Source organism: Psittacula echo, assembly GCF_963264785.1.
Source record: "Psittacula echo genome assembly, chromosome: 3".
Lineage (NCBI taxonomy): Eukaryota > Metazoa > Chordata > Aves > Psittaciformes > Psittacidae > Psittacula > Psittacula echo.
This window is the reverse complement of record NC_137736.1, coordinates 97,762,287-97,776,301: the sequence shown is the minus strand read 5'-3', so window position 1 is coordinate 97,776,301 and position 14,015 is coordinate 97,762,287. Positions and strand designations below refer to the sequence as shown.

The 14,015-nt window shown below is 42.4% G+C and overlaps 1 protein-coding gene across 1 annotated transcript; it reads right to left on the bottom strand.

The window, feature by feature from the left end:
* Positions 1–5,174: 5,174 nt before the first annotated feature.
* On the bottom strand, positions 5,175–6,266 carry CBY2 (chibby family member 2; the record flags this gene model as incomplete). Its single annotated transcript, XM_080613548.1, has 1 exon — positions 5,175–6,266. One exon carries the CDS (start codon positions 6,264–6,266, stop codon positions 5,175–5,177), a length of 1,092 nt encoding a protein of 363 aa, XP_080469674.1.
* Between the last annotated feature and the right edge of the window lie 7,749 nt (positions 6,267–14,015).

Below are 14,015 nucleotides of genomic sequence, written 5' to 3'. Positions count from 1 at the left end.
CTATAAACAAGGAACTTAGGTGGAATAGCAGAGCACTGGAAGGTTGCATACAAGTCTGATAGCTCCTCGAAGAGTTGTAACTTCTCCTTGCTTGTGCCATCTCGGAGACGTACAGCAATGCACTACCTTCTAAACATTCCCAACACGTGTCCCATAGAAAATAACTTTTCCATAATTCCATAATAAATTAGCACTGTTACAATTCATCTTCCAGGATGTCAAAGAATACGTAAGGAACCTGCTTCTGATATCCAGCTGAGGCAGTTTTGTACATTCAGTATCAATGAAACCTATCAATCCCCTAGCTGCTTCTTTGTGGAGTGCTCTTTTGCAATGCCCATGAAATCTCTGATTATTTAAAATAGTTAAAAATAGCTATGGGTTGAGAGCACTTAAACCTCTTCATACTCTTCAGAGTAATTTAGAAAACCTGACAGGGTTTATCATTCTCTTCCTGAGCAGTATGATCTCTAACACTGTTGACAGTGGAGTACCAGCTAGACCAAGGGATGATGAGTACTTACAAAATAACCTGTTGAAATAAAAATACATTAAGAAAAAGGCTTGGGCATCGTTCAGCAATGACCTTCATCAGCTGAAATGTGTTTGTATTTTAAGTGAATTAATGAGCTATAATTAGTAGTGATCTTGGAGACGGTGATCAGAAAAAGCATTTTGCATAATGCAAACAGTACACACAAATGGAAGTACTGCCTGTCTGAAACAATCAGACAAGGTCCCTTTTGTCATAATTAAATGTTAACACATTCCTTGCTTCTTAAAATGTGTTTTGCACTTTACACTTTGATGTCCTCCCATGCCACCAACCGGTCACTATTTACGATACAGTCACATTTGTCATAGCAATGGAGGTTTTGAAAAAGTTTTACCTTACTTTTAACAGATGGATGTTAATGGGATATTTATTTACAGAATAAAATTAAATCAAAGCTGAATCTTAGTGCACAATTTACACAATCAGCTTTGTTCTGAGCTGGTGAGCTCTTTTTCCCAGAACTAGGGACCCTTCAGTCACAGCTGCATCAAAGAAACAGCCACAGGGAATCCCATAATTTCTCCAGACACTGCTCTAAGATCAAAGATGTATGTAAGAGCTTTGGCATAGCCCATGATCAAAAGAAAGATGTTCAGTTTGCATTTAGAAAACATTTCATCAACTATATTTTTCTGAAAATTTGGAAGTTTCATGATTTTACCTTTTGCACCCAAAAGAACAAAAAATTTTTAACCCAGAACCACAGAAAGGCTGAAAAGTTAGAAAACAACAGGGAAAGCCTCTGGTAAGGCTACCTTCCTCCATCATTTGCAGAAGCCACCTCAAGTGGCTACAGGTGTCAATTACCACTTCCATTTAAGTGCCTCCACCACCATGTAGGTGGGATGAATGTTGTTTCAGAGAATGGTGGTAGTGTTTTAAAGCTGTTAGCTTTGAAATCAGCTAATGGCCTCTATAGGAAACATTTCTTCACTCACCTTATCTGAAGAGTTGCTCTCCTCTTCTTCACACCTCACTGCATTAGTATTGTGAGTGCTCAGATTTGAATGTCAAAAAAAGATGACTTGTCCTGTTTCAGCACAAAGGTTTATTGAACAACTTCCGTCATATCCGGCATTTAAAAGTACACTAATGACTAATTCTGTGCTGAACTGGAACTGACACTGGGAAGACCAAACTGAGTTGCTGAGAACCCCAACAAGCAGCCTGCACCATCATTGAGAGCATGGGTTTAGCCAGTGCCACAGCTTCTGAAGAGCGCTCCTGACTTCATGAGGTCATAGGCAAAACTCTATTAAAACTGTCTTGAGCAGTTAACAGGAGCAAACCAGAGCTCAAGGAAGCTCAAGGCACTTTGAAAAAATTAATAAATTACAATTTAGGGATGGGAGTGTGCGGTGGGACTGCTAAGATAAGCACAAAAGGCCAGGGTTATATGAAGACACTACTAAACCAGCTGTATTAAACTGCCTAATAAGAAAGGAGAACGGGAAAGTCAGCATTTGCACGGAACCCAGCTACAGGCAATAATCCAATTTGCAGGGAAGTAAGAGGTTGATGGTGACCTTGCCAAAAAAATAGCTTTCCAAAAATAATACTGACAAATGAGCAGTACAAAAATAAGGACCTAATCAGAAACAATAAAAAGGAGAGAGCCAGAAAGTTTGTCTGTCTGCAAAAGATAAATTATGCACTATAAGAATGACATCTGTACATTCCAAACCATAACAACTATTAATTTCCAGGGACTTGCAAATGAACAGGCTAGGAGAAAAAAATTTCAACTTACCCCATTTTTTCCCAAACCTGCCTAAATGTTATGATAACTGTAAATACGTACTGCTGTATTTTTCCTCCATTTGTACTTTAAATAGACTGCAAAAGCTGTGAGGCCAGCCCTTCTCACCAGTACCTACTCTAGATGGAGACCTGTAGGAAACTGTGATGGTCCCCGTTGAAGTGGTTAATGCCACTCACTGGGGGAATGGAACAAAGCAGAGAACGGGCAGTGCTTAGGACTGCCCTTTAAAGTCCTGTGCCACCGTGCAGCCAACTCAGTCAAATCTCACTATCTGTGCCCTCAACACTGAGTAACAGATCAGCAATAGTCCTGTAGACCGAACAATCCTCGTGATCATCTGCCTTTCTACCACCACCCAGAAGTGATCTTCCACTGTTGTCACCAACCCTGTCCAGCTTATAACCAAATAAGTACATACTGGAGACTTGGTATCTTCTGGAATTATGAGAGTTTGTTTATCACACAGTCCCCTGCAAGATTAAGCACTGGGCAGTCATCATGGACATTGTTATTTCAGCACATGGCAGACTTGAGAAACCATAAAGGCATGAGTCAATTCAACTTCTTCATAAGACGTGCCAAAAAACATACACCAGGTGTAGACTTTCTATTACTAGGAATATCAAAGATCCAAAGCCATGATCAAAGCAGGAAGGGCTCACAAAACCTAATTCCCTTCAGGCACATCGTTAGCATTCGAGAGAAGTAACGTGTTCCACTGAGGCTCCTACATGTGTTTCTGGCAGTTAAGCTCTGCCCAAAGTAACTCAATTTAATTCACAAAGTAATAATTTAATTCACAATGGAGACATCTGAGTCAGCTGCTTAATGAAGGCATCTCACAGAGAGCGAAGCCAGGGACTGGGACTGGCAGCACTTGCTCCCGAGTTTGTGCCACTTCACCACCTGCTAAAGAACCTCCTCTGCTCAGACCACCAAGCTCCTTACTCAGAGAGCAGGGTATGTCCCCTCTAACTCAGAGAGCTCCAAACTGAATGTCTAACTTGGAACTAATTGCCCCCAAAGCAATTATAGAGGCAACAGAGCAGAATCTTGAAGACCTAACAGAAGAAGAAAATACCCCTTGTATTAAGTCTCTGAAGTAACGAGTCTTCACTGGTATTTGTCCTGATGTTATCTCAGTGAAATACAAGGTGAAAGATAATTCATCCTTTAGGTAGTTTGGTGCCACATCACTTAAGACACCTATAAACTAGAGTGACAACCTGTTTCTCAGGTCCTGTTGCAAGAGGTAAACCTCACCATAACCTTCACTTTGCTTTACAATAATGCTCCTACAATTGCTCTGCAGAAGTCTCCTTCTGCCTGTCTTGTTAGATTACCTAAAGATTCCTGTATTCTGCCTGAAAGATTGCAACAAATTGCACTGCATTAGGGATGTCCAAGACAGAGGAGAATGCACTTCCAGACACCCTGGCCACAGAAGTGAGAGTAGACCACGTTTTTAAACATAAGCATATCAAAAAAAGGTGCTGCAAGGACAAGATGTAAAAGTCCTAAGATCAGCAGCCGCAGGAGCAAGGTGCAGAGGAAGTCAGCCCTTCCCCACCTGCCTGCACTGGGTGATGGAGCAGCACTGGTGAGGTATAGGCCTTAGCCAAGTACCCAGCATGTGACAGCAAGTTCTTGAGGGACATGTGGTCCTGCTTTCAGCTCTCCAAGTCTGATGGAAGACTTCAGAAAGACAGCTCAGACTCACAAAGCTGCCCAGGGACTTCTGCTGTGCAGGGTCAGGGCATTGCCCTTTGCTTGCCCAGTGATGCCACTAGAAATATCAGTGTTTCTCCAGGCTAGAAAGCAGTTAGCTCCATAACTGCACATGAATTTTTGCAGACAATGATACATTTGATCTCTGGCCACAAAGAAGACTTGGTCTAAAAAGACTACCAAAGTCTACAAGAATTTTCTTTTAGCAGTGAGCCATAAATAAAACACTAAGCAGTCTTTCCTATACACACTGCATCCTAAAAGTGCCATTTATCAGCAAATAATCACCTCACTTGAAATCAGTAGGATTATTCAAGTGTACCAAAACAAGACAATTTGAGAAGAATTAAGCCTAATTAAGGTACAAAACAATGAAGGCAATTTACAAATAACCAAGGCAAAAGAGGACATGCTGTTCTGGTGGGAGACGTTCGCTTTCTGGTTTTGTTATACTCTGAGGCAAGATATGGATTCTTTCCTGAGGAAGAGCTTTAAACAAGGGAAAGATATAATTTAAGTGGGAATGTGGGACTGGGAAAAGGAGACAGCTAGAATGTATATGTATACACACACACACATATATATATATCACACATAATGTGGTTTTCTGTGTCCAATTGTCTTTCACAGGCCTGTCTCACCTGGGAGACTACATTTTCTATAGTACACTGCTTGCCTTATATGAAATAGGGAAGGCTGGTGTGCGTCAGAAGACACAGTTCAGCCATTGAACTTGGCCAGCCATAAGAAAGAAAGGGACCACTGGCATTCAAATTCAGTTCACAGTTGGGACGCTCCTTTTCAGGAAGGGTCCATCCCTCTAAATAATATGGCCAACATAAAGTACCTCAATTAAAGTGCAAAAAGCATTAATTGTCTTTTTAAAATCTAGACCTTATTATCAGAAACATAAAAAAAAATGCTGAAAATTGTTTTCCTGACACTAGGCAGATTCATGGCAGTCACCCACACTGTAGAATCAGAAGGTGAAATATTTCTAAGTAATGTAAGAAAGTTTCAGAATAACACAATGTACTCCAGGTGTCTTCAGTCTTTAATGGGATTTTATTAAGTTCCTTGGAGCAAGAAGAGAAGCTTTCCGGGAAATGGAACTAGGAGGTCTTAGCTTCACATCTCTCCAAACGGATGCTCAGGTGCCAGGTTCAGTCCTGCTTCTTCATACATTGGGCAAGTGATGGCAATGAGCTCCTTTTCCAGCATTTCCATCTGAGCCGTAATGTCTGACACAGTGTTTTTCACAGCATTCAGCTGCAGCTTCAGTTTATTGTAATCTTCTTGGAAGGCTCTGTTCACATCATAGTGGACGTGACAGCCCTGTTTCTTCCCAACGATATGATGGTTCACTTTCAGGAAAATGTCGAGGAGCTCGTGTAAGTCCTGAAGGGCCCGGAAGATTTCATACTCGCTCTGCACGCTTGGGGCAGACTTGGTCTTATCCTGGGTTGCAGTGGGGTCTTTCTTTCTAGCTCCATGTTCCTGTTCGGGGGCTTGGCCAGGGTTACCTTCTCCCCCAGCTGTGATTGTGCCAGTGTCCTTCTGAAGATCTGATCTGGTATCTTTGCTATCTTCATTGACTGTGATGGTGTTAGTGTCCTGAGGCTTTGAGCTGGCATCTTTGCTCTCTTCACGGACTGTGATGGTGTTAGTGTCCTTCTGAAGATCTGAGCTGACATCTTTGCTCTCTGTGATGGTTTTTTGGTCTTTCCAGGTGATGTGGACTCTTCTGTCATCCTGCTGGAAATCCTCTAAGACTTTTTTCTTTTCCTGGAATGCCCGGAGGGTTTTGTTGCTTGGGCTGAGCTGAAAGCCTATATTCCTGTCTTGGAAGAATGGGAATGGCTTATTTTCCTTCTGGAGGCATTGCTGAATGGCATCACTGTAAATAACCTGGACAGCTTTGTTCTGTGACTGCTGACATTGTAGAGCCTTGTTTTCTTCCCAGAGCATCCTGTTTTCTATCCGGAGGACTTGGTTTTCCTCCCAGAGTGCTCTGTTCTCCTCCCAGATGTTCCACTCATTCTGTGCCTTCTTGCTAAAGACTTTCTGGGAAGGAAAGGATGGCTGGCAGCAGATTGCATTCACCCATTTACCATCAACAAAGATAAACATATCATCCCTCATTTTCATCCATGGAGCAATATATTCCACTTCAGGCTCTGCATGCTGCATGCTTTGGTTCATCAGATCAAAAGCAGACATGGCTTTTCTTTACTAAATTGAGGAGGACTGTGTGAAAAGACTTCTTCCAGGACTTCCAGGACTCCTCTGGCAAGGAGTAGGTGACACAGCGTGGTTGGAGAAGTGTGATCAGGACTAAAAGGAAAAGGAATACAAATGCACAGAGTTACTGACAAAATTCAAGTTCAAAATTAAAGTACACCAACAAATAAGTCAGTTCCCACAGTCGGCTGTGTTGTCTCTTTGATTCTGAAAGGAATACATCAGAAACTTACTTTATAAAAGGTGAGAAAATCTGCATTGGTAGATATAGCAGCCCTATGGCAGCACCACAACTTTGGGATAAAACCCTGGACTCTTATCCCTCTACCTCATTTTTACACATATGTGAGGGAGTAAAATGTGAGAATATCTTGAACCTCAGAATAGCCTGTTCCTAAATGATTGACAGGCACGTGAATGAAAAACTGTTATGAGGATGAAACCAACTTTTCAAAGCAAAACATTTTTAAAGGATCACAGGGTAAAACTGGCCTCGAGAGCAGCTTTTTCTTATTGATGCTCAGTAGTACCCCATGTTAACAGCATACCACAAAAATACAGCGGCGGTTGTGCTTTTTGATCTTAAAATCCACAGAACTGTAAACAGGAAGAGCACTGAGTGTCACAAGATGCACAAATAATTAAAACTCCAAACTACAGCCCTGGGATACTGGGACTGGGGAGAGCTCTGTTGCTCTTTGCATGTTTTTCTGACAACAAAACCATGGTCACCATGGTCCAAAACCTGTCACGACCCACAGATAATTCCCTATTTTTCTTTCTCATCTACCCCATCTCTCTTTTCTTTATATTCTTTGATAGCTCCATTACTTTTCTTGCTTTCTAGCCTTGCAGTAGTGATTGCTTGTATCTTTCCTACTGCTTCTTTTTCACATCATCGGAAAACCCATCTCTTTAAAATCCATTCTGTGGGGCCGTACCTCCAATGCTTTCTATTTTAGTCACAAAAACTTCAGACTTAGCTGCACAACACTCTTCCCTCCTTCCCTCTACATGAAATATTATGGCTTATATCACCTTCTGAACACGAGTAAACCTTAGCAAATGAAGTATTTCAGGGTTTTTTTGCATTAACAAAAAACAAGCAAGCAACCAAGAAAAACAAAAAGAAAATTGTGCAGAAGAAAATCTTGTTTTCTTCAGTGTTTATCAGAGCTAAATGGGTGTGATTTTCATGGTGAAGTCATTTAATTGAGGTTGAACTATTTTTATAACCAAATTTTTGGACTTCTTTGGGTTTCTGTGCAGTGTTTCTATGTACAGGGTTTCTGAGTAAGAATGTGCCTTTTTCTAGTTAAAAAGAAAGTTGGTTGTCAAATTTCACCCTGGTCTACCTCTCTCTGAGGTCCCCCCAGCTGCCTTCCTCTCCCTTGGGAAACCCCATTCTGCTTTTCCATCTGCAAGGAGTTTTACCTTCATGCATTTTGTCCCTGTATCCCTGCCTCAAATATTAGACACAGGGTGACCACCACGCACAAGCTGCCTACGCCCCCCAGCTCTGCCATTGCATTGTGCACCCTCCCCATCCTATTTTTGCCCTCTCCTTTCCAAAACCTGCTCTTTCGCCCTTTCCCTGCCAACTCCAACATGCAGCACTGCACCTCTGGGCTCCTCCAAGTTACTTCTGAGAGACAGTATCCATAGCTCCTTCATTCACCCCCTTCCCAGGCTTGTCCAAAAGCTCAGAGAATTACTGTTTGCATTTAAAATCCAAAATCCCTTAATGCAGGGAAAAGCAATTGCAATACAGGTCTGCTTGCAGTAACACTTGATTTTTTTGTAATAGGATCTGTGTCTGACTTCCAGGGTTGTCTTCCACATCACCAGCTGGCTTATCTCACATCAGACTTGTGGTTTTGTTCCTCTACTGAAAGGGATTTCCTCCAAAACTCCCAGTTTAGGAGGTTTATGTCTGCACTTACACCATGTTCAGAGCCATATATCACTCCTTTTCTTGCACCCTCTCCCCTGCAGCCTTTCCAACATATCCTATTCCCTTGGAGTGTCAAGTCCCTTCATTTCTACCAACAGCCCCAAGATGAGGAGGTAAATCAGCTCAGGGATCACAAACCTCTATGTATCCAGAGGAGGAGTAGAAAACATCCAACATGATAAGCCCAGACCCACCTGTCACTGCATATCACGGGCAAGAAGCTAGAGTTGCTAAAATCACATTTAAAGTGTTTAGATGGCATGTTTTCAAGATAAACAGAAATGCATAATATATACAGCATTGAAGGACATTATCTTGGGGACAATTAAACTTGACAGAGGCTCTGTCAGCTCTTTTGCACTGCAGGGGAGACATCGACCCAGGCTTTGGAGAGATGCTTCAAGTTCTCCCACCTCCCATATCATTTACGCCTCATCTCTGAAGGAAACAACCCTGGGAGATGCTGGACAGCTGGGGTGGGTGGTCAGGACAGCTGGCTGGGGGGAAACCACATGAGACCAAGCTGGGCTGGGTAATTCAGCAGCACTGAAGTATGCAGCTGGTGTGTGCTCACCTGCTCAGCTGGGGCGGTGGTCTTCCTGCTGCCCGCACCACCGCCAAGCAGCCTGGTCTGAGGTCCTGCTTCTGCTGGAGTGTCTGGGTGCAGCGAGGGCGTGCAGCTGCAGATAGAAGGGACCCATTGTGATGCAAGTGCTCTAGAAACAGCCCCCTGACACCTCTCCCCTGGACTGGGAGCTCCTGAACACCCTCCTTGCACTTTTGTTTTCCCTCCCTGCTGGCCTCCCAGGGTTGTCTTTGACTTTTCCCAGCATTGCCCGTTTTTTTTTCTCATGGAAATTACTTTTCTATTAGCTCAGCTCTCATGCCCTTTCCTGATCCCAGGCTTCCCGATCTGCCTTTGATGCTCATAACTGAGAGCGGTTTGGGTGGATCCTTTCTCTATCACACCCTCTTGAAACAAACTTTGTTTTCACTCTGAATCTTCAAATTATGTTAGTTGCTGGACTGATTCTGATACATTCAAAAATCACTTCCTTGTATGTGCTGTGAGACTTGAAGTTATTTTCTAAGGACAGCATGAGTTTGAAGTTTTTCTTTGACTATAAGTTCAAGAGCAGTATATCACTGAACCCTATAAAAAAGAAAATAGAATATATAGGACATCCATGCATTTCAAGTTTAGATATTATTTGTAGCAACTATTCGCACTTCCATGTCTTTACATTACTAATGATCTCATTCTCTTTCTTATTTGCTACATCTTTCAGATGTGATTTTTTTTTTTTTTCCTTCATCAGGGCTCCTGAATAATGAATAGTTAATAAGCAGTTAATTTTGTATCCCGTGAAAATTACCAACTTGGCATCAGCCCCAAGGTGACGGCTGTTGCTTTAGGAAGTTGGAGGTGCAGTTCAGCTTTGGTGCTAAAGATGATAAACTCTGGTATAAAATTCTTCTCTGTAATTTGTCCCTTGCTTATATTTAATCTTAGACAAAAAATAAAAACATCACAGGTTACTATGGCAACTCCTCAGGGAGCATTTTCCTTTATTCAAGCTCCAGGATCCTGCACAGGAAAACAGGAAAATGTCCTCAAAAGAGAAAGGAAAAGATTTTATCAGGGGGTACTTGTGCTTGGTTTGCTATCAAATTGGAATTTAAGGATGCAACCAGTTTTCGGTAGAGGTGACTGAAATGGCTGATCTGAACTTCTGAGGCTGTGGACCACTGCAACAGACCTTTGATGAACAACTTAAGGTCCAAGAGCTGGCTGGAATGTGAGTTAATAGAGGCAAGTGCAGCATAAGACTGATCAACAGACAAAGCCTGCTCAATAGGAGCTGCTGAGAAATAAGTTAACAGTGTACTTTTGCCTTTTCTTATGCAGTTATTTTCCTTAAAGCTGAACACAGTTATTCTGGCAAGTCATTTATTTGCTGAAAATTAGGACTTCAAATACCAATATGTTTGAATCAGATTTAGTGAACATCATCAGATGTGTGTACGTGTACAGCAGAACTGGAAATGCTGCAACAGCTCACTGCAGAATTGTTATAGCAGCGACACTGATTTCTGAGCTGGACTCTCAAAAGGACCAAGATGTCATTCACAGGATTACAAAGGCAGAAATAATGCTGAGTGCGTTCCCCTCCCTGCCAAGAGGCAAGTAACCCCTGCTCTGTAAGAAGGGTTTGAACTAACTTCGCAGCTGAGTGCTTTGTCCACAGCTTCACACTACTGTTTCACTATACAAAGAAATAAATATTAATCGGAACCAATGCCATATTCCCCATTCTACCTGCACACCTTACACCAGGTTGTTCAGCTGACTTTGCTGTCCTGTCTCCCAGAGATCATCTGTTTCTGGAACAGAGCCAGTGGCAGAGAGTGGATGATCCCACACACACTCATACAATATTCTCCACTTTAGAAACTTCTCTCCCTGCTGGGCTGCAAGAGATCACCATCCAGTGACGGGCTGGAAAGGCAAAGTGCAGGGGGAGAGCAAAGTCTGAACTGCTGCCATGAAGATCTCTCAAGAAAGACGCTGAAGGCCCTATCCCAGCCTCCTTCCCATTGGGAATGATGGCATGTACAAACAGTAAAGTTCAGCCCTTTCCTTCATTTGCTTTTGGGTTAAGAAGGCCTGTTAAAGTGCTTGCAATCAAAATAATCTGGATTTTCTTTTTTTCTATTTATTTATTTTGTAAAAGCATGTTTCTTTGAATTTGGAGCATCTTCTTTTTCTTTTTTATGAGTGTCTTATACTCCCAAATCTTTATTTGATAACACCAAAGGCATCCACTGCCGATTTCTACCACCCCAAACACTGGTGCTTCTGAAATGCCAGTTTCTGTTCTTGTCAGCACAGGCTGCTCTCACTGCACACTCATCCACTGCTCCCCAGGGCATTAAGCCTGGATGCAAATCCTACTGAGTCATTGAAAAGATTCTTGCATATTTGGGTGTTCTTGAATAATCTCCTGATCTCAGCGACTGCCTGGGAAGTAAAAACAATGTTTTCTTAGGTTTTAAGGCAATGAAGTGTCTCAAAGGAGAGGTGGTGATATCTCAGCGTCATATTCTGCCTAGGAACAGATGAGTGCACTTGTTCAGCAGTGTGGAAACCAGTAATGAAAACCTTCAGAGCAGGTTTTTTTTCAGACAGTTAAATGGCTTGAGGGACACACTGATGTCACCATCTATGTGGACTAATTGTCCTTCCAGGGACACCATCACGGCGCTGCTGCCAGTGTGCCTCGTTGTAATCCTCACACATGCAACGCTGTGCAAAACATCAAACTCCGCATACTCATGCCATCACCAGCCAGGATGCTTTGGTCAGCTGAGAGCCGAAATGGAAGATGGAAATATTTACTTTCATACCTTGCCTCTGGTCCTAATTTCACTTTAGACATGGGGTAAATCATCTGTCTGCATTTCCTTGTGTTCCCAGTGAGGCTGGGATACTGACTGTGACACAAGCTGTTAAGAGAGATTTATTCTTACTTATGAAGTGCTTTGAACATGAACAGCACTACAGTAAAGAAGTCTTATGTTCCACTCTTATTTATCCCTATGTTAGTAACACACACATTGCTTGCAAGCTGAAGCAAAACATTTGACTTTTACTTCTGACATCTTTCAGAGGTGTCAGGCTTTGTGTTGTTCCACCTCAGATCTCATTCCTACCTTGCTTTCATTCTACTTCAGCTATGAATATTTTAAAAAATGCATTGAAACCACGTGCAGACTCTTGGTCAACTCTAAGCCATTGTCTGTCAATGTCCTTTGAGTTGTGCTTCTGTGATACCACTTGTGAGCCTTTCCACAAAATACAGCCCAATTACTGTATCAGTCTCCTAGTTCTGTCTAATTGAACTTTACAGAGCACAGTGATACTGAAACTGCCCATTAGTTGTTTATTGTTGAGAAAATACTAGAACTAGTGATGATAGGTGCACTTGTTTTTGTTGTGAGGGCAGAGGCATGCTCACCAAGGGTGTTGGAGTGGCAGAGCTGACATTGCACCCAAAGCAGCTCTTTGGTCTCACCTTACACCAGGACAATTCAGATGGGTACGGTCACCTGAAAGTGCCATGTGTGACCATGGGGTATCCAGTGTGGCCTCCAGGGGCCACCCCAAGAGGCAGACCTGCCATTAGGCTGTGTCAAACCCATTAGCCCTGGTCTCTGATACCTACAAACCCCAAACAGCAATTGGGATTGGTGTTCAGGCAACAGACTTGAGCCCTTGGTGGCTTGTCAGTCAGGTGATGCTTTGTCCCTCGTTACTTCACTGATCAGGTCTTGCTAACTGCAGGACAGCTTAAACACTGTCTCGTAGATATCACATGTAGACATCTCAAAGCACTTGTCTACGGTTTGGAGGTAAATCCTCTCTGGCCTGCAGTGCTGTTGGACACGATGTGTCACCTCCTGAAGACACAGCTGTGTCTTTCCGCACTGACCACTCAGGAATCTGCAGTTGTTAACCTCCTTAATCTGCAGTTGTTAACCTCCTTAATCTGCAGTTGTTAACCTTCTTAATTAGATGGCTGAAAGAGAGCCTCACACCCTAGCAGAGCACTCCAGCTCAGCTTGGTTCACATGTGCATCCTACAAGGGAAGGTGGTGCTCCCAAGCCAACAACTACTGCATGGCCTGGGACACCTAAATGGGGTTAGCTTGGCAGAGCTGAAAGAGTCATGTTAAAAATGAAAGCCCTCTTCTAGGGGCTCACAAAAAGCCATGTGCAAAATCCCTGTCTGTCACGGACATCAAGCAAGAGACTGCAAAAGGTGTGGGGAGAGGGGAACACTAAGGAACATCCCATTTCATGTGCAAGGGCAGGAGCTGAGAGTCTCAACGGGCAGGAGCTGAGTCTCAATGAGCAGAGCAGACCACAAGAGCACAGACTGGAGCTGCAATGTCCTGTGAATAGATACGAGGTTTGGGAGTTGGGAGGGCGTTTCAGGTCATTTTGAACACTGCAGTCCTTACACTTCGCAAGTCTCGCTGGGGGAAAGGAAGAGTCAGTGTCTCCATTCCTGATTGACAGGGAGAAAATTGAGAGTTCAGGCTTATTAAACAACCTCTAATAGTGATTTATGGGGTCCTGTACATTTTAATCTAACAAAAAAAAATTAAAATCATCTAATTAGCAAAGTGTGTAATCCTGTATATTAATTGTCTATTAGCCACTTCTTAATTATAATGGAATGCTCATCAAATAGCATGTGATGGCCACGTAGCACCAATTTAAGTCATTATCAGACTAGCTCCTACATTAATAAGGATCTGTTTAAATGAAATCTAACCATTTCATTTTATTTTAAAAGCTATAAAGAAGAGAAAGCTAAGATCTTAAAAAATTAGTATCCCATTAGGGTTTGCTAGATACTATCCTATAAACAGTGCTACATGAAAGCAAAGTAAAAAATTCATTCAAATACTAACCCAGATGATTGAACGTCAGAACAAGATGGAAACTTACCAGGGAAGAAAGGCATGTCTCATTTAGAAATACTGGCAAGCTCAGGTAGTTCCTGTCTCTTGATTGTTTGACTTGAGAGCCTTAATGTTCAATTGACGTGTTTGTGTATAAGTATTTTCAGACTTTTTAGAGAAATTAATTGAGAAAATCTGATTATATACAACCACATTGACCTCTACACATCACCAGCAGGACTAGTAACGTCTCTGCAATTTGAATAAGACAGGGTGCATTTGCAATAGCAATAACAAGAAGT